General features: G+C 37.9%; 1 protein-coding gene across 5 annotated transcripts in view; it reads left to right on the plus strand.

The window, feature by feature from the left end:
• LOC109006236 (nuclear pore complex protein NUP205) overlaps nucleotides 1–20,592 on the plus strand; it is a 61,772-nt gene that overhangs the window by 28,774 nt on the left and 12,406 nt on the right. For all 5 annotated transcript variants that reach the window (XR_001998618.2, XM_018985448.2, XM_018985446.2 and 2 more), the window contains exons 18-36: nucleotides 1,034–1,157; nucleotides 1,760–1,957; nucleotides 5,652–5,770; nucleotides 5,951–6,101; nucleotides 12,009–12,121; nucleotides 12,212–12,293; nucleotides 12,641–12,727; nucleotides 12,859–12,936; nucleotides 16,175–16,378; nucleotides 16,982–17,074; nucleotides 17,145–17,258; nucleotides 17,386–17,556; nucleotides 17,711–17,766; nucleotides 17,845–17,917; nucleotides 18,011–18,201; nucleotides 18,296–18,422; nucleotides 18,549–18,626; nucleotides 19,149–19,313; nucleotides 20,410–20,574. Coding sequence is in view for 4 of the 5 variants with exons in the window: in XM_018985448.2 (XP_018840993.2) it covers nucleotides 1,034–1,157; nucleotides 1,760–1,957; nucleotides 5,652–5,770; nucleotides 5,951–6,101; nucleotides 12,009–12,121; nucleotides 12,212–12,293; nucleotides 12,641–12,727; nucleotides 12,859–12,936; nucleotides 16,175–16,378; nucleotides 16,982–17,074; nucleotides 17,145–17,258; nucleotides 17,386–17,556; nucleotides 17,711–17,766; nucleotides 17,845–17,917; nucleotides 18,011–18,201; nucleotides 18,296–18,422; nucleotides 18,549–18,626; nucleotides 19,149–19,313; nucleotides 20,410–20,574 (2,389 nt within the window). In the remaining variant the exon portion in view is untranslated. The remainder of the gene's footprint in view (nucleotides 1–1,033; nucleotides 1,158–1,759; nucleotides 1,958–5,651; nucleotides 5,771–5,950; nucleotides 6,102–12,008; nucleotides 12,122–12,211; nucleotides 12,294–12,640; nucleotides 12,728–12,858; nucleotides 12,937–16,174; nucleotides 16,379–16,981; nucleotides 17,075–17,144; nucleotides 17,259–17,385; nucleotides 17,557–17,710; nucleotides 17,767–17,844; nucleotides 17,918–18,010; nucleotides 18,202–18,295; nucleotides 18,423–18,548; nucleotides 18,627–19,148; nucleotides 19,314–20,409; nucleotides 20,575–20,592) is intronic.

Below are 20,592 nucleotides of genomic sequence, written 5' to 3' on the forward strand. Positions count from 1 at the left end.
TTGCAAGCACAACTCATGCTTGATTGAAGTAAAGCGAACATTTTTAAAAATGATGTATAACAACAAGAAAAATATATAAAATACAATAAGAAATGTTTTAAAAGCAAGATGGTAATATACTTAGCCGATTAACTCAAATTTATTAGAGTATTATTCCACATGTAATCAACTAATTACATAAAATTTAAATATTTCTAATTCGCTTGTGCTTTACTAAATATACATATCTATGATACTTGATAGCCATAATCAAATTAAAGTACATGGTTTAAAATATACCAAGAAGTCATGACCAAAATGCTGAAGAATTGTAGATATTGACTTCTATCCTAACATAAGCAATCAAATATCAATCCATATAAAAAGCCAAGTCGGGTTATATTGGGTTAAAAGCATATATTATTACCTAAGACAACATTTGGTGCCTTGGTACTTAAATGATCTGTAATATGAACTAAATACCTAAGATTATTTGTTTACTTCATTTTCTGGGTCTTAAACTAATATTTTTAATAAAAAAAAAAAGAGTATCATCAGCAAAAAGCAAGTGTGATATGGAAATGTGATGGCTTCTAACAACACATTTGCAGTGGGATCTAATTAAATTTTTTTTTTTCTAGGTGTTTCTTTTGTATACTTCCTGTGTACATTGGCTTGGCCTATTACTATTTTGATGAATATAATTTTTACTTATAAAAAAAATTAATATTTTTAATTTATTGTTTTTCAAAAAATTATGAAAGTGTGCTTTTCTGCGCTTTAAGCTCACACAAAAAGTGTCAAGCATTTTTGTAAACACGCTTTGCTTTTGGTAAGTGAAGCACTTCAGTCTTGGTGCTATGTGCTTAAGCGTGCTGTTACCTAGACTAGATTGACATAATTTAATTTGTATCTAAAAGGCTTGTCTTGGTGTTCAATGTGGAACCTTATTTTGATTGATCATCTCTGTTCAATTTCTGAACTTCATTGTGTATGAACTTGCAGTTGACTAGAAGTTAGATATATTTGATTATCAACCTAACTTACCATGCAGGATACTGAGCATGTACGATGTCAAAGATGATGATGTTGACACTGTTGCCGACCTATTACAGTTTTCAACACCGACACTACAATCTCCCCTTCAGATGCAGCTTCCTATTTTGGAGCTGCTAAAAGTATGTTATTGTGATTGTTGTCTGTTCGTTTGTTGCCACAATAGGTTGAATTTCAAAGCAGCACTTGAAGGAAAACATAATCTGTTTTTGTGAATTTCTTATAAACTTTTTTTATATGTTGGCATGTAAAGTCAAAACTTGCTCCTACTTAATTAAACTTTTTCTTTGCCTGAACTTTTCTATCTTTACTTGCTTAGCTTTGATAAGATGTGGGCTTTATACTTCATATGTTTTCTGTCATAAAATTCATGTCCACTATCTAAAAGTTGAAGTTCTCACGGCTTTAATTTCATGTATTAAGATTACCATTTTCTAAACAGGAAATCAAGAAAATTCATTCTATTTGTAATATAACACGATGGCATTTTAGGCAGACAAATAAATTTTTTACCTTATATTTAACAATCATGCTACTCCAAATCAGAAAAAAAAGTGGGACAGAGAGATTAACAACGCAGATTTACTTTGAATCATGATGGCTTTATATGCCCGGGCTCATTCTTTATACTTTATCCCATACAAGAATTTGTAGATTTACTTTGAGTTACTTGTATGAACATGTTTGTATGTTAAAATTGTTCTCTGGCACACACTTCGTGTAGGACTTCATGAGTGGGAAAACTGTTTTTCGGAACATCATGGGCATTCTTCTGCCAGGAGTGAATTCCATCATCAATGAACGAACTAGTCAAGTATATGGGAAACTTGTAGAGAAAGCTGTGCAACTTTCTTTGGAAATTATAATTCTTGTCATGGAGAAGGATCTATTTCTTTCTGATTTCTGGCGCCCTTTATACCAGGTAAGATTTTCAATTTGCTGCAAAGTTTGATTAGCTTCTTCTTAGTGGCTAGGATTCATTCTGCTTGGACTTCCTGCATGCCAAGCTTGCCAAACTGTATATTCTCTTGTTTGTTGCACTCATTCACCTGCGATGCTGAAAGGTTTTTTTTTTAGGTTAGTAGTTGAGTTTGCATGATGGCCTTTTGTGTAGAAGTTTTAACACTTGATCCTCCCGTATAAACATGAATGTATGCATAAAAATTTTGCATCTTCATTAAGTTCTAGGTTCTCAAATAAGGATCTAAATTGTTAATATTGATTATTATGGAGTCAGGTTTTGGCCTATTTCTGAATTGGCCATTCTGTTCAAATTCTGTTCACTTTCTAATGGGAGGTCTGCCACATGTACAATTGTATACATTAAACTAATCAAATGCTTTCATGTGTCTGGAAAAGAAAAATGAAAAATGAAAGAAAAACAAGAAAGCATGCATGGTGGAATTGAGGGTTGGGAGGGGGGGGTTCTCTCCGCCAACCCCATGTGGTGAGGGTGTTGTGTGGGGGAGGGGAATGGATCCCATCTATCCGGCCTTGCCAGGTGGGGATGGGTTGACTATATAAGGGGAAGATCCATTCCCTCCACCTTATCCAGCAGCTGATGTTGCTGCTGTCCCATTTTTACCACACAGTGGGGGCATAGGAGAGTCATATATATATGAAAAATGATATTTACAGTCATGGAGTGCGCAAGTGCCACATATTCCTTTTAATAAAAGTGAATAATTATGAGATCTACATGAAAAAAGTAATTTTTAAATAGTGGACTCTACTCTTTTTTCAAATGAGTGCGCGGCGCTTGCAAAACTCATGACTGTATCTATCATTTCTCTCTCTTTCTTTTTTATTTTTTATTTATTTCTGTCAGTGAAGTCAAGAAAAAGAATATCAAAACAAAATCCGTTTTTTTATTTTTTAGGTGTTTGTAATGAGTGTGCGAGCTTACACAACTCATGACTGTATCTATCATTACTCTATATATATATATATATATTTTTTTTTGGGGGGGGGGTGTGGGTGGGGTTCTTATCTTTTGGTCAATTTACCAAATGTTTGAAATTGACAAAATTGTTTGTTGCAGTATAAAAATGTGTGATCCATTTCTAGTTCTTTGTGTGCCTCCTGTGTACTTGGGCTATGCCTTCTCTCTTTTATTAATAAAATCTTATATTACCTATCAAACAAAGGTGTGCAATGAATGGTGACTAAGAATTAGTACACTTTCGTATTCCATGCAGTTTTTGTTCTGATTTCACCGTATGACTTTATATGGGGCATAGATTAGGTAAAAGTTCAAATTTCACAGGGTAAATTTGAACAAGATGTGCTCTCTGATTTTAGAGGGAGGCATGGGAGTGTGAACATGCTTTTTTCCACTTGTACCCTTCTAGGGAATTGGCTTTGACATTACCAACGTGAAAGAGACATTGTAGAAAGTCTTAGTAGATTCTAAATTGGTTGTGCTTGAGTTGGGTGGTATTGTGATAAGGTACATGGTTCGCATCGGTTGAGGTTATGGAAGATATTAGTTCTGTGCTCACTGGAGGTTTGAATGATTAATCTATTGGAGTTCCCCAATGACAACCTTTTCAATCTCTATTAATGTGCTAGATTATGTTGTGGAGGTGCATATAGGACTCTTTGGGCCCTTTCAGAAATTGAAGTTTGCAGTTCAATCTTTCTGTAAGGTGCTTAGTTCTCAGGATTGTAACTCCTTCCCTTGGAAGAGTTTTTGGTGGACCAAAGCACATCTGAGAGCAGATGTTAAGGTTTTTTTTTCCTAGACAGCCTTCTTAGGGAAGATCCTCACTATGGATAACCTAAGGAAATGTCATATCATTGTGGCATATAGGTGTTTATGCATAAGAGTAGGAAATTTGTAGAGCACCTCTTTTTTTACGAGTAAAAAAACTTCATTAATACAAATGAAATAGGCGATGCCCATGTACAGAGGGAGTATACAAAAGAAAACACCTAAATACATCTTAGGAACTTGAAAAAGAAACAAGAAAATCATGAACACTAGTTCCATTGAGCACAATGGTAGAAAACCAAAGCAATAAGGTGTGCACAAAAAGATTTCAAAGTTCATCCAATGTGCACTCCCTATCATCAAAACACCGATCGTTCTTTCCATTCAGATACTACTAAACATAAGGCACAAAGAAATCATCCTTCAAACTGCAACCACCTGAGAACAAAAAGACGATTCCAGCTAGCTAAGGGATCCACCACCCTCGAAGGCATCACCCAAGCAATGCTGGTTCTACTTAAAATCTCATCCCAAACCACCTTGCAATGCAAAAGAAATGATCCATAAATTCACCATTCTTCTTACGCATGTAACACCAGTTCATTACAATTTCTCAAATTGTCCATAGTCAAGAGAGGTTGTCCAAATGAAGCAAGCTACTTTGGAAGGCACTTGACACCTCCAAATACACTTCCTAGGGAAATAAATATGACTCTGTGATACTGAAAGCTTGTAATAAGATTGAACTATAAACATTTTGCTTCCGTTGGAACCCATCCCCTTCATTCCTACCAAGCCTCATAGAATATGAGAGACTGAAAAATCTAGAAACATCTTCAATTTCCCAATCATGACCAGCTCTAGAAAACGAACATCCCACTGATGAGAACCACCCTATTGAGAGCATGGTCACCACACTAAATGTCATGCCAAAATCTGATCTTAGAACCCTCTCCAACCGCAAAACATAATTGTCTGGCAAAAGTCTCCCAACCCTTTCTAATGAATCTCCATAAACCCACACGCCCCGCTCACCTTACTGGAACACCAACCCTCCCAAGTGCTTATCAAAGGAAAACTAGGGTTTTCTTTAAGATACGGCAGCGAGGCAGCCAATCTCCTATTTTACTGGGTTGCGGCTAGGGTTACATGGCAACTAATCTCCTATTTTACTGGGATACAGCAGAATTCGAATTTCAAAATATAAAACTCTTTGATAGCGCTACCATATTTATGGTCAATTACCTCCCTTCAGAGCGACTCTCCTTCCAATTGATACCTCCATAACCATTTTCACAAATTTGGTTTTCTGTTTTTGATTTTTTTGTTACTTCTTTTAAAAAATGCACACGTACACGAAAGTATATGTGTGTGATGTATGTATGTCCTTACTAGAGAACTTAACGTGTTAGCATTCCTCATTTCTTATATTCATGCCCATGTGACTTGGACTCGGTGATATTATAATGTTTTTTCTCTATCTCTATATCAATAAAATTTATTCTTCCTTATAAAAAAAAAAAAATAGATTATAATGTTTTATCTCGAAATTTTGCTCAATTATTATAACTAGTTGGATAGACTTTGGGATGCATTTTTTATGAGATTTATGTTTCTTTAGATATACATGAACTATTGCTAAATTCTTCAAGAGTTAAAAAAATTGAGCCCTGTTGTTAGGTAGCTATCCTAACTCGCATTGATTTATTCCTTTGAGATAGCAAACTCCACTGAGTTGCATGAATCAAGACCCTCTGAGCAAAACTGCTTAAGCAGAAATTGATAGATGCAATCTTGGTTAGAAACTCCAATATTTTTTTACCTGTCAAAAAAATTATCTCATACTACATAGTGAAGCTCCTTGATTGATGCCATTCTAATTACTTGATCTTATTCCGTGCAGCCTTTAGATGTTATACTTGCACAAGATCATACTCAAATTGTAGCTTTGTTGGAGTACGTCAGATATGATTTTCAACCACAAATTCAGCAGTGCTCTATCAAGATCATGAGTTTCTTAAGGCATCACATTTTCTTCCATTTTCTTACTTTTTATATGATCTTTTGTGATTTGGTGGAGCCTTAGAGCTTATTGGCTCAAATATATTGTAGCTGTATATGAGTTTGCAATGTTAATAATGCATATTTATTTTGTTGAATACTTGCGAAAAGCGTTATTATTATGGTTGTTTTGGGTGACAGTTCCCGCATGGTTGGGTTGGTACAGTTGCTGCTACAATCCAGTGCTGCCAGCAGTTTGATTGAGGATTATGCATCATGCCTTGAGTTACGATCAGAAGAGTGTCAGATGATTGAGAATAGTAGTGATGATCCTGGTGTTCTTATAATGCAGGTTAGTGAATCATCTTCCAAACACGAGCCGCATTCTTGTAACCCTTCCACCCTACCAATAAACCCACCACTTCCTTGGGCAATATCCAAAGTAAACCAGTCCGATTAAAAACCTCATTCCACAAGAACCTGGCACTTGTTTAGTCTGTTTTGAATATGGAGTTCATTAGGCACATCAAGGTGGAAGCAAAATCTTTTGTTTTCTCGTGGGAGGGGGGTAGTAGCATACCTATCACTGAACGTAGTAGAAGATTGGTCTCGTCCATCATAGTAAGCAGGGCTTTGGCTACATGGGTGGTCCAGATGGTGGAGGAAGGGTTAGGGCAGGTTTGGAGGGTGAGATGAGAATTTTGTGTTTTGTTTTAGTGTTTAAAATATTATATTTTAGTATTATTATTGTTTTGAGATTTGAAAAAGTTGAATTGAGATTTGAAAAAGTTGAATTGTTTATTATATTTTGTATAAGAATTTGAAAAAGGTGTAATGATCAGATGAGATGAGATGAGAATTTTGTGTCTCATCCCACTCTCCAAACCTGCCCTTAGTCTCACGTCGACGGGTTTCTTTCTTTAGGCAAAAGAGGATGGGAAATGGAGTTCTGGCCATTCAAAGGCATATAAATGCCCAGGGGTGCTTCTTGCACTTGACAGAACTTGGGTTTGAGAAGAAGAGGGGATCAGTGATGGTTCCTGAAGACTTGAAGGGCAGTGGTTGGGAGGATTTCGCTTACAATCTGGGTAAACTTGCGGGCCACCATTCAAGAAGCACCCTTATCACTAGTTTGCATGATTCCATCCTGGAGGAAGGAAGTCTTCATCCCTCTAACGAAGCATCGTATGCAGCGGCACTGAGTTTGCCAGCAAGGAGTGTTTCTAACACTGTGGCTGACAGGTATCAGGCTATGGGTGAAAGGCTGGGTAGCGTAGGAAATCTTTTTAGTAGACTTATCACTGTCAAGGGTGATACGAGAGCCTCTGTTGTAGGTCCTATGTTGGGCGACGTAGGAGTGTTGTGGGAGGTCAGAGGCCATCTGTCAGGTATTTCAGAAGAAATCTCTACTCTTATGAGTAAAGTTGACTGGGGCTTAAGTGTGATAATAGGCCAGGGAAGTGGGAAAGAGGCCGCTGGAAAGGTTTATGATGAGGCTTATGATGAGGTTGGGAAAGAGGCCACTGGAAAGGCTTTCGATGAGGCTTATGATAAGGCTGGGAAAGAGGCCACTGGAATGGGCTTGCGCAGGAAAGTCCTCCCTAGGTTGGGCCGAAAAACGGGAAGCCCGCGAGGCCCATCTGGTGGCCTTAGGCTCCATCTCGGGCCTGAGCCTCCTCCTCAGGCTCGAGCGTCCCAAGCCCGCGGATACCCTTGCCGACAACCTTGCCGGCACCACAAAAATTGCCGCTGGTCCTCGTCGACCCTATCGGCACTGGCAGCACGCGACTAAAGGGCACGACGTCGACAACATCGACAGGGCTGGGTCTATATGACACCGCAGGCTGTTCTCAGGACACCAGAGGTTCGAGGTCGCCACAGAGAGGGTCGACCTGCCCAATCGCACCCTTGGGTTGCATCCATGACCTTGTCACGGCTCGGGAGGAAGCTTCCTTGAACCCCGTGGTCGAAACCCAGGCTATTGGAGCCCCTGCGGTTTTGTTGGAGATGGTAGCTGAGCCGCTGTCACCCTTTGGGTTGGTTGCTTCTTTGGATTAGGTTGTTTCTTCAGGACTGGAGATGGTAGAAGAGCCCTGTGTCCTCGAAAATGCTGGCTCTTTGGTTGTATTTACTGCTAATAGGGATGGGGAGGATGAACTTACTCCACTCTACTCTTTTCATCCCAATGTGTCTGATTGGGTTATCTAGAGAGCGATGGACATTAAGCATATGATAGGAATTTCTTATGGGGATTTTGAAGCTGAATTTATGGCCCTACTTACTACTGTAGAGGCTATGAATGCCCAATCCAACTCCGATCAATCCTTGGCTTCAACTAAAAAAAAGGGAAAGAGAACTCAAAATGCTAGATTGGGCAATGAAAGAGGATGGAGGTAAAAAGAGCTCTACTCGGGAGCATAGTAAGGGGAGGGGTAAAATGGTTGTCCCATGAAGCCAAAAATAATATCATGGAACGTGGGGGGCTGCATGATCCTAATAAGCAGCTCCAAGTTAGAAACTTACTTCGCCAATTGAAAGGGGACATCATATGTTTACAAGAAACTAAGTTGGAAGTTATTACAAGACAAGTAGTTCGCAGCTTATGGAGAGGACAACATGTTGGGTGGTCTTACCTATCATCAAAAGGAGCTTTAGGAGGAGTTCTAATTATGTTTGACACAAGGGTGGTGGAAAGGGTGGAGGAGTGTGTGGGTCATTTCTCTGTTGCATGCTCTTTTGTTAATCTAGAAGATGGCTTCAAATGGGCTTTTGCTGGTGTTTACGGCCCAAATATTGATTCAGAGAGAAGATTTTTGTGGGAAGCATTGGCGGGAGTCATTAGTTGGTGGGAGCTTCCAAGTTGCATTGGGGGGGACTTTAATATATCTCGCTTTCCAAGCGAAAGGTTGGGAGCTCCTCACATCACTCCAGCCATGAAAGATTTTTCTGATTTCATTTCAGAATAAGAGCTCATGAACATTCCACTAACAGGAGGCACGTTTACCTGGTCCAACAACCGTGATTGTCCATCTTGGTTGATGATCGATAGATTTATGCTAACCCTCGATCGGAAGTCGCACTTCTCGGATGTAGTTCAAAGAAGATTACCCTGCTTATGTTCTGATCACTTCCCCATCATTTTGGATTGTGGAGGCATCCAAGGGGGTATAAGATATTTTAAATTTGAGCATATGTGGCTTAAAACTGACGGTTTTGTAGACAGGGCAGACATTGGTGGACTTTCTATAGTTTCCAAGGCTCTCCCAACTTCATTATGGCAAAAAAGTTGAAAGTGCTGAAACAGGACCTGAAGCAGTGGAATGAACAAGTTTTTGGCAATGTGTTTTAGCAGAAATGCTCTCCATGGAGGAACTACAGGGTCTGGAAGGCGAGGAGGAGGCCAGAACCCTTTCTGAACTTGATAAAATTCGCAAGAGACAGGTAGTTGCTGATCTTGAAAGGGTTACTTTGATGGAGGAGATTTCATGGAGACAGAAATCAAGGGTACTCTGGTTTAAGGAAGGGGACAAATGCACGAAATTCTTCTATTAGATGGCTAACTCTCACAAGAGGAACAATGTTATTGATACACTGATGGTAGATGGGGCAGCTTCTTCGGATCAGATGGTTATCAAAAATCAAATTGAACAATATTATCAACAACTCTTATCTGAAGAGCATAATTGGAGACCGAGAGTGGATGGTTTGTCTTTTTCCACATTAGATTAGCAAAGTGCAGGGTGGTTAGAAAGGCCATTTACAGAAGAGGAAGTGGGCAATGTTATTAGAGGTATGGCAAGTGATAAGGCTCCCAGTCTGGATGGGTTTACTTTGGGTTTCTTTCAAGTTTGTTGGGAGGTGGTCAGGGAAGATATTATGCAAGTCTTTAATGAATTTCATTCTAATGCTAGATTTGAAAAGAGTCTCAATGCCACATTTTTAGTGCTTATTCCTAAAAAGGTGGGGTCCAGGGATGTGAGAGACTATCGCCCCATTAGTCTTGTGAATGAGATGTACAAGATTCTATCCAGAGTATTAGCTAATAGACTAAGCTCGGTGGTGGAAAAACTAATCTCGAAGCCGCAAAATACTTTTGTCAAAGGTAGACAAATTCTTGACTCAGTACTTATAGCAAATGAAGTCTTGGATGGCCGATTGAAGTCTAGAGAACCCGAGCTACTTTGTAAGTTAGACATGGAGAAAGCATATGATCATGTTAACTGGAAGTTCCTTCTTTACTTACTTGGAAAATGTGGTTTTGGAGGGAAATGGCAGAAATGGGTATAATTTTGTATCTCTTCTGCGCGTTTCTCTATCTTGGTTAAATGGATCACCAATGGGTTTCTTCAACTCTTCTCGTGGCTTGAGACAGGGAGATCAGCTTTCTTCCCTCCTTTTCCTATTTGTCATGGAAGCTCTCAGCAAGATGATTGAGGGCCTGGTGGATGGTGGGTTACTCCATGGTTTTTCGGTGAAGAATGGCATTCTCAACATTTCTCACTTGTTATTTGCCGATGACACGCTTATCTTTTGTGGTGCACACCTTGGTCAAGTCCAAAACTTGAGGACGCTACTCTTTTGTTTTGCTGTTGTGTTAGGTTTGAGCATTAACCTTGCAAAATTGGAAATAGTGCCAGTGGGGGCTGCCCCCAATGTGAAGATTTTAGCTACTACCTTGGGATGCAAGATATCTTTGTTTCCTATGAAGTATCTTGGCTTACCGTTGGGGATCTCTTTTAAATCTGAAAAGATTTAAAATGATGTAGTCGAAAGGATGGAGCGCAGTTTGGCTGCTTGGAAGAGGCTATATTTGTCGAAAGGCGGTAGGTTGACTTCTTTCTAACCTACCCACCTATTTTTTGTCTTTATTCCCGCTCCCCACAAAGGTGGCTAACCGCATCGAGAAGCTACAAGGGGATTTCTTATGGAGTGGATTGGGGGAAGAGTTCAAATTCCACCTGGTTAATTGGTCAACTGTTTGTATCCCAATCTCTGGGGGAGGGTTGGAGATTTGCCACTTGATAAAATTCAATCAAGCTCTTTTGGGTAAGTGGTTATGGAAGTACCAAAATGAAAGGGAGGCCTTGTGGAAGTCTGTTATAGATTCTCAGTTTGGGGAAGCTTGGGGAGGATGGTGCTCGAATGAGGTACGAAGCTCCTATGGAGTGGGTTTGTGGAAAAACATAAGGAGCCTTTGGGGGACCTTTCGAGGACATGAGCATTTTGTTGTAGGTGACAGTTCGCATGTCCGTTTCTGTCTTGATATATGGTGTGGTAACCATTGTCTACGAGATACATTCCCTACCATCTTTGCGCTTGCTAGAGCAAAGGAGACATCGATTGCTGACCTTCTGGTCATTTGAAACGGCACTCCTCAATGGAATATTGATTTCATTAGGACAGCCCATGATGGGGAGTTGGAGTCTATTGTGGAGTTCTTTGCGGCATTATATTTTGCAAGTATTCTAGGGGGCTCTGGAGACAAGATGCATTGAAACTATTCTAAAAAAGGTATCTTCATTGTCAGTTCTTTTTATCAAAATCTCACGAATTCAGAAATGTCTATGTTCCCGTAGAAGAGCATATGAAAGACGAAAGCTCCTTCAAAAGCATCTTTCTTTGTCTGGACAACATCTTTGGACAAGATTCTCACCACAGATAATTTGAGGAAACGACGAGTTATTGTCCTAGATTGGTGTTGTATGTGTAAGCATGGGGAGTCAGTTGATCATCTACTTTTACACTGTGAGGTTGCCAAGGTTTTATGGGATGATTTTTTTACAAGAGCCGGATTGTCTTGGGTTATGCCTAGTAGATTTGTGGATTTCCTCTCAAGCTGGAGAGGACTTTACGGAGACTCTCAAGTAGCGGCAATTTGGAGATTGGTACCAATATACATGTGTTGGTGTATTTGGCGGGAGAGAAATGCTAGATGTTTTGATGATCAAGAGAGAACAATGGATGAACTTAAAGTTATCTTTTTTAAGTCATTGTTCCTATGGGCGGGGGCTTTAGTTGGTAACGGACTTAGTGTCCATGACCTTCTTCTTTCTATTGTAACCTCTAGTTAGGCGTTTTTTCATGTATACTTCCTGTGTATCTGGGTTTTGCCTATTTCTATGAATACAATATCTTTGATTACCGATCAAAAAAAAAATAATGCAGGTTAGTACTATAAGTTTTATGAGGGTATTCCCACTCAATTCTGTAGCTTTAGTTTTCTTCAATTTAGATGTATATATTCTCTACATTTTTGCAGCTTCTGATTGACAATATCAGTCGGCCAGCTCCAAACATTACACATCTACTACTCAAGTTTGATCTTGACACCCCTGTTGAACAGACGGTTTTACAGCCAAAATTTCATTACAGGTTTGCTGGTTATGAGTTGTCCTAAACATGTTCATATAATTTTTCTTGACCTTTAAGCGATTAATTGTGCATTTATTATGCCATTTTCAGTTGCTTTAAGGTCATTCTTGAAATATTGGATACCCTTGTAAAGCCGGATGTGAATGCATTGGTTCATGAATTTGGATTTCAGGTTAGATGGTTCTTGATCTGGTGTTTCTGGTATAAAACAGGTTTTAGTTTGTAGAAAATTCTTTCTATATTCATTTTGTAGTCATTTGTTTGGATTTTTCTCACTTTGCTTTATGGACTTTTAATTTTTTTTTTTTTAATTTATAATAACTTTGAGACTCTTGTTCGAGTGGTCTTGTACACATGACATGGTTTCCGTTGTTGATTTTTTTGTTTCTTCTTTTAAAAAATATTCTAACTCTTTAGGAGAGATTTTTGCACATTTCTTGTGTAAGTAAGATTTCCTCTTTATTCTTATAAAATTTTTGAAACTTTTTAAAATTGAAAAAGTTGAATTGCCTTTTTCAGCTTCTTTATGAGTTGTGCTTGGACCCACTTACATGTGCTCCTACCATGGATCTGTTGAGTAGTAAAAAGTATCAGTTCTTCTTAAAGGTAAATAATAGTCTATTTAAACATTTGAAGTTTTTTAATGATGCTCTTTGTGCTTTAGATGGGTTTCTTTTTTTAACTTCCATTTGTTTTCTTACATGTGTCGTCCTAAAAATTGCTCTTTACCATGACAGCACTTGGACACTATTGGTGTTGCTCCACTTCCTAAACGAAATAGCAACCAGCCACTTCGCATCAGTTCCCTACATCAGGTCTCTTTTTGCAAGAATTTAATTCTGACAGTTTTTCTATGGCAATGCCAACACCTGGTCTGAGGGTTTTGCTATATGTTTTTTTAGTGACAGTATCTACAAGGGTCAGTTTCCCATGCATGGTCACTTTGATTTGCCATTTTCATTGTGATTTACTTGTTCTCTTAGTCCAGCAATTGAAGTTGTCACACCCTTGAAACTTCAAACTTTCATTGGGAATCATGTATTAGGCTTTAGGCAAAACTTTACCTACACCTCTAGTTGTTTTGTGTCCCATTATATTGCAACCTATTAGTTCATACCTGATTATTTTCACAAATTACTCTGGACTTGAAGAGCATACCATCAACTTTTAAAGCCTTAATTATTTATTTCCGTGTTTGCTATATTTCATTCTGATTGAAAAACTAGCTGTATTAGTATCGCAACTCAGACCCCTACTTCGGATTGAATCAACTAATAAGGCGTAGCCCAAATACGTAGGAAGTATAATAGAAAGAATACCTAGTTACAAGTTAGGAGCTAGAAAAGAATACTAGAAAATCATGAAAACTAGCCCCCCTTAAAAAACACGAGCAGAGGCCCAAAGAAATAAGGTATGGAAAAAGAAAAATCTAAGTTCTTTCAACGGGTGTTTCCGGTCTTCAAAGGTTTGGCCATTCCTTTCAAGCCAAATACACCACATGAGACATATCAAACCCAGCTTGACATTGGCATCAACAAAAATAAACACATAAACAAGCGTTCTACTTACGTGATGTTCAAATTGCATTAAAAGTTCTCCAAATGGCTAGACAACCATTTATGGGAATCCCAAGCATAGAGTAACCAATGCAGTGTGAGCCTGACACCAAACATGGAGTAACCAACAAGCTCCTGCTCCATAAGATAATCTGCCAGCTGAAAAAGTAATTAAGGGAGAGATGCAGAGCTCATAAAGGGTTGATGTGATGTGTGAAATTAGTTGGAAAATATGCATGTAGATTCTAAATGTGCTCTAACAAGAAGATTTACCAAAACATAGTGAACTCTTGTCTTTGCCGAAGAAAAATGACACCATTCCATTATAAAACTTGTTCATTGAGCAAACATAGACCATCTTTAGAATCATCATAAAAATCTTTACTTCCAAGTTCAAAGCATGTTCTTCCTAGTAACTTTCCACAAGTTATATCGTTAGCTTAGCTGGTAAATCTGTAGAGGTTCAGGAGGCAGTTGGCTCTAGGCAAGTCAGTGAAGAGTTTCAAAATGCTAGGGATCTCCCAAGTATAATTACAATAGCATTATATGCTTTCAACAACCTGCATCAGCCATGAGGGCCTAAATGTGCATCAGTCAGCCAGAACTTGTATTGACCACGAGGGTTGGAACATGTATCAACTTTGAAGGTCAGAATGTGCATCTAACTAGTCCCAGACCATACCGTAAGACTTAACAATAAAAGTTCATCATATCTTCTCAAATTCACACTTTTTCATAAATTTTTCAATGTAATGTAGGAAACGCACTATATTTTAAAATATAATGTTTTAAGATAGCAATTTTGACTTGTGCTCCCTACCAACTACCGGCTACCCTTCTTAGTTCAGCCGAGCTCTTCTTGATTCAGTTTTTCCCTATGTGAGATGATGTTAAGGCTCAAGATCATGCATCTTGTTTTGAAAACATGAAGTTACATGGTTTTATGTGAAAGTTGTCATCACAACATGGAGTTACATGTGAAAGTTTGATATACCAAAATCTCATCTCCAATTCCCTTGAATCCAAAGAATCTTAATGTTGGAGGAGCTCAACTTGGGTGCCTGTGTTACCTAATATAAGAAGTATCACTTGTTACTACAATGCTGAGATGGCTGGAAACTTCAGTGTAACTAACTTGCAGGTCAAAACCCATAATTCAAGTAATCCCTAACCTCATCAAGAGGTACCACTACCCAGCACAATGCATACATATTGTGAGATTGCCAGAGCCTTATGGAATGAACTTTTAGGGCCCGTTTGGAACTTGGAAGATACTGAGATCAACTTAGTTCAGTCTAATTTTAAGCCGAGTCTAACATCCAAACACTTAACTCTCAAATCATTAAATATCACTCAACTCAAAACCTCTTTACATGTGAGATCCACAACCTTTTTCAACTCAACACCTCTTTACACGCGGGACCCACAACCTTTTTCAACTTCCCATAAATACATCTAAACTCATCTTAGGTGGGTCCCACAAAACTCACTCCACCATCTCAACTTACTACTATTCATAAAGAACTTAACTCATCTGAACTCAGCTCAACATCCAATCGGGGTCTTAATGGGAGAGCTTAAAATTTTTTTCTTCATTACTTTATTCCTTTGGCTAGCTGCTATTCATTTGAATGGGCCAAGTTTTCATGATTTCCTTGTGCCTCTTTTCTTTATCTATCTAGTTATTCCTCTTATATGTATACTTTGTACTTGTGCTATGCCTTCATTTTTATTTTTATTTTTTGATAAAATCTTCAATTACTAGTGAAAAATTAGTGGTGTAACCATAAACACCAAACCATATTCAAAGGTTGCACTAAGTCATGAACTAAAGTTGAAACACACCAATAATTAAGGGGCAAAAACTCATTATCTCATCCTAAAAAAGTTCCACAAAAAATAAAACTTAATGATTCACTAGCAATAAAAACCACGAAAATAAATGGGTCTATTATCAGTTGATGATAATATATATATATACATATATATACAAGTCCAAGAGTCCCTTACAAAATCTAGGAAATCTGGCCATACAGACCCTTTGGCCCTTGTACAGCTGGCCCTTAAAGAGGACTTATCCTTGTTATTATGACTTGCATTTCACTTGTCTAATATCCAGCTAACAATTTAATAGTCTAACCGTCCAAGCTTTGCTATTTTTGAGGATCGCGAGAGGGTGGTAATTGAATTGAAAGCTATCCCATTCAGCAACCTCTATGCTTGGATGGCTGCTCACCTTGACTTCCAATTCTCTAGTTTTCTAGACTTAGAGTTTTGCTCTTTTTCTTCTTCTTGCTAGTTGGGACGTTTCCGTTTGTATACCACCTATATACCTGGGTTGCAACCCTTAGTGCTTATGATAAAATTGCATTACTTGTTTCAAAAAATCTAGTTTGAGGTATTAAAATTAAACTCTCCAAACCTTGTATATGTTATCTATACAGTTCATTTTTGGGGCCATTTGTATTGACATTACCTCCTGCTTACATTTTCCCAGAGAGCTTGGTTACTGAAACTTTTAGCAATTGAGTTAAATGCTGGTGATGTTAGTAGCTCCAACCACCAGGAGGCATGCCAAAGTATTCTTGCTCATCTTTATGGGGGTGAAATTAGTGGAATTGGTACCGATGGCATCATATCTCAGTCCTCTCTTCAAAATGGCATGGAATACTCTGGAACTAGATCCATCAGTAAGAGTCAGGTACAATCTGCTACTTGAATACTTATGGTCCTACTGTAACATACTACTATAGACTGAGGTTTTTGCTTCTTATTCGTTTTATGTTTTGAGGCATTAGTTGATAGTTTTCTAAAGCATATTTGTAACAGCATTTATCATTTTACACTATCTATTGGCTTTCAAGGATAAAAATGAAATCTACAGTGACTATTGTTGTTGTATTGACATTGTACTCAAGTTTTGAGTTATATTGATAATGGTTCTTAACCAATTGCATTCTCTTTTTTGTGGGGGGAGGGGGCATCCATGTTAGATTTCTCATTTCCTGTATTGATTTGTTTCTGCCCCCGTCTCCCAAAATATTTGGGTAGTGCAAGCAGAATGAGTGGAGAACACCCTCCCAGATGAAGAAGTATATGCTGAAATTTGTCATTAAAGAATTGAGAGAATGATTAACATGTGCTGATAAACTGCTGTATCACTGTTGCCTTTGTTGTTGTTATCTCCTCTTACCAGTACATTCTCATTTTTTTTACTGTGATTGGTGAGATAAGTATTCTTTTTTTTTTTTTTTTTCTTTTCGATAGACAATTGATTTTCTTTGTTGGACCAACATCACGTCAGGTTTTGGAGTTGCTTGAAGTTATCCAATTTAAGTCTCCTGATACCACTATGAAGCTTTCTCAGATTGTTTCTAATTTAAAATACGACTTGCTGGTAAGATTATAGTGCTTCACAATGCTCATTATTTTGCTTGTAAGCTGGAGTTAATGTTTAGTGTTTTTAGGCAGAGGATATGCTTGGGAATCCAGCTACTTCTGCAAAGGGTGGTATCTACTATTACTCAGAGCGTGGAGATCGTTTGATTGACCTTGCTTCACTCCGTGACAAACTTTGGCAGGTTGGTTTCTTTAACTAAATGCCAGGGAATGAGTTTCTTTTCTCTTATAGTGTTTTCCTGGTGGGTCTGTGCATTCTTCTGGGGACTTTAGAGAATTTTGGTGCTAATTCTAGTTTGTTTTTATCAGAAATTCAATTCTGTTTATCCCCGGTTGAGCAACTTCGACAGTGAAGTTGAGCTAAATGATATAAAAGAGACAATTCAACAGTTGATGAGATGGGGTTGGAAATACAATAAGAATCTCGAAGAACAAGCTGCCCAACTTCATATGTTAACTGGCTGGTCTCAAATTGTTGAGGTCTGTTTCATTGTTTTTATTATGTTGCATGCCTATTGAGAGCCCTTTGAAATGTGATTTTGAGGTATTCTATTATGACAAAAATCTGCACTAAATAAGATCAAGTTCATTTCTTTAATTATACTTCAAGTGTCTCCTCTAAATACTTGTGCAGGTCTCTGCTTCCAGGAGAATATCGTCACTTGAAAATCGATCCGAAGTTCTATTTCAGTTGGTGCTTTTATCATTACTGATACTTTATTGCTCTCCCTTAGATCCTCTGTAATTCTTTCATCTGGTTCTTGACAGGATTCTTGATACATCTCTAAGTGCTTCTTCTTCTCCAGACTGTTCGCTGAAGATGGCATCTATATTATGCCAGGTATTTACCTGTTTGTCTTTTGAGCATATTATTGCTCCAGTTTGCACTTTCTTGCTGCTTTTTGCCTTCACATCTGATTTGAAATCTGCATAGGTTGCTCTAACATGCATGGCAAAACAACGAGATGAAAGATTTTCATGCCCTGGTGGTTTAAATTCTGATAGTGTCACATGTTTCAACCTGATCATGGTGAAACAATTATCAAATGGCGCTTGTCAATCCATATTGTTTAAACTTGTCATGGCAATTCTTAGAAATGAATCTTCTGAGGCCCTGAGGAGACGGTATGGTTTCAGACTTTCAGTAAAGAAATCAGTGACGTTACATGCTGCTTTCACTTCTTCATTGGGTTCTGACCATTTATCTTATTATGTTCAGCCAATATGCCTTGCTTCTTAGCTATTTTCAGTATTGTCGGCATGTACTTGACGCTGATGTTCCAACAACAGTTCTGCAAAACCTGCTTCTTGATGAGCAAGATGGTGAAGATCTGGATCTCCAGAAGGTGTGTAGTTCTTAAAATCTTTTTGCAGAAGTTTCTATAATTTGCACTCTCATCTGTTTCTGGAATATTTCTTCATAGTGATCTTGTTAATCTTTCCTCTTTCTTTTTCTTTGCTTTGTTGTCTAGATGGACAAAGAAAAGGCTGCCCTGGCTCGAGCTAATTTTTCTATTCTAAGGAAAGAAGCTCAATCTATTTTGGATTTGGTAGGTCTGTTATTACTGCTCTGATTATTTGGTGTGCAGTGTTGAAACTAAATGCATGAACTCTAAAGACACTTTAATATATGGAAGAACTTAAATTGGCATCTCTTTGGCTGTGTGAGAGCAGTGGGGGATCTATTGATTAGAATTGGTGATGGGCTTACATTTATAACGTGAGCACGTGCACGTGCGCGCACACACCTTTTATTTGTTCTCTGGCTTAGATGAGATGTGCATATCTTGTTTTGAACCATGTATTAATCTGAATCTCTTAATTGTTCATAAGACATTACTCTTACATTTTTCGTTTGCATTATTCTTTTTTGGTATTAGACCTGAGTCATCTTCTTAGGAATGAAAAAGAAGTTGGTCCTTTTGGTATTCACAAAATTTTGTCTGGTCTGCTTGCTTTCTTGATATCTTTCGGTACCGTATAATTTCAATATTACAATTTTGATGAGCTATGATTGACCTTTATTTTCTGCTCTTTTCTCCTTTATATTTTTTTCCATTTTAATTCCTCAGGTAATAAAGGATGCAACTCAAGGCAGTGAACCTGGAAAGACAATCGCACTCTATGTTCTGGATGCATTGGTTTGTATTGATCATGAAAGATATTTCTTAAGCCAACTTCAAAGCAGGGGATTTTTGAGGTCATGCTTCATGAGCATCAGCAATGTTTCCTATGAGGTGTTTATTCTATTCACTGTAGTGTAACCATTAGTTCATAAATTCATGTTTTACAATATCATGCACTACAGTAGAGACATTATCCTAGAATGCGAGATGCAAGTTCTGCTAATTATTTTGTTCAAAACATTAAATTCACCAAAGCTTAAGATATTGCTTAATCATTTCCATCATCTTTATATATAACACCAAGTACACAATGATTTTGATAAATTTAAGATACATATTTTCATATTTTTTTCCTTTTCTTTTTCTGTTGGAGGATTAGGGTAAAAAGCCAGTGTTAGCATTTAGGAAGTCACCTGGGCTGTATACTTGTGAATAGGATTCCAGCAAGTGCTGGTATTGGGATTTGTTGCTTGTTTGTATATTCTGAAGCGATTATTTTACATGTACAATTTTGTGTTTGGAATAGCTTGATTTTGATCTGGTGCCTGAAAAAATGTCACTAGATTCACCAATTCCTGGAAACGAATTTGCTGTAGTCTTTCTTGCATTTGAGCAATAGCCAGGGTCTTTGAAAAAACTGATAAATTTATTTAATGGGTTGTCTGTTACCTGAACTTACTGTTTTCTGAATTCAAAGATCCTATGTGCTAAGCATTTATGTTTATATTTTCTTTTCTTTGAATTTTAATGTACTTTCACAGAATTGAGGGGTAGCAAGATACATTTTGTGAAGTTTTACTGTGTTTTGTTCTCAAGTTATAAATCCTTTAACATCTGATCTTAATCATTTGTTTGTAATATACATTTTCAGCAGCTAAAAATTTAAGAGATTTAGGTACCTGGTTAACCCTCGTACTCAGAAAAGTGGAATAACCTTCAATGTATTTATTTAGCGGTTATAGACCCATGGAGGTAGTAATACATGCTACTACACACGATGTTCAGTATAAATGCCATATATGACTTTTCTACCTGACATTATAGTGCGGATCTGCTGTTGTCTTTCATTAAATATGGACTGTCTGAATTACATATTGGTTTGCTTTTAAGTTCGGTTTTTGGTCTTCGTCATCAAAAATTCAGTTCTTGGTAATAACCACTTTATTTAGGTATCAATATCACTCATTGCTCTGAACTTTTGTTCTAGGGTGGTGGGCATTCATTGGAATCGTTGCAGCGAGCATGTACCCTTGAGGCTGAACTTGCTTTACTATTACGGATTAGCCACAAGTATGGGAAATCTGGAGCCCAGGTTCTATATTCTATGGGTGCTTTAGAGCATCTTGCTTCTTGCAGGGCAATCAAATTTCAGGTGAATTTGATTACTATC

The sequence above is a fragment of the Juglans regia genome, chromosome 1, assembly GCF_001411555.2.
Source record: "Juglans regia cultivar Chandler chromosome 1, Walnut 2.0, whole genome shotgun sequence".
NCBI lineage: Eukaryota > Viridiplantae > Streptophyta > Magnoliopsida > Fagales > Juglandaceae > Juglans > Juglans regia.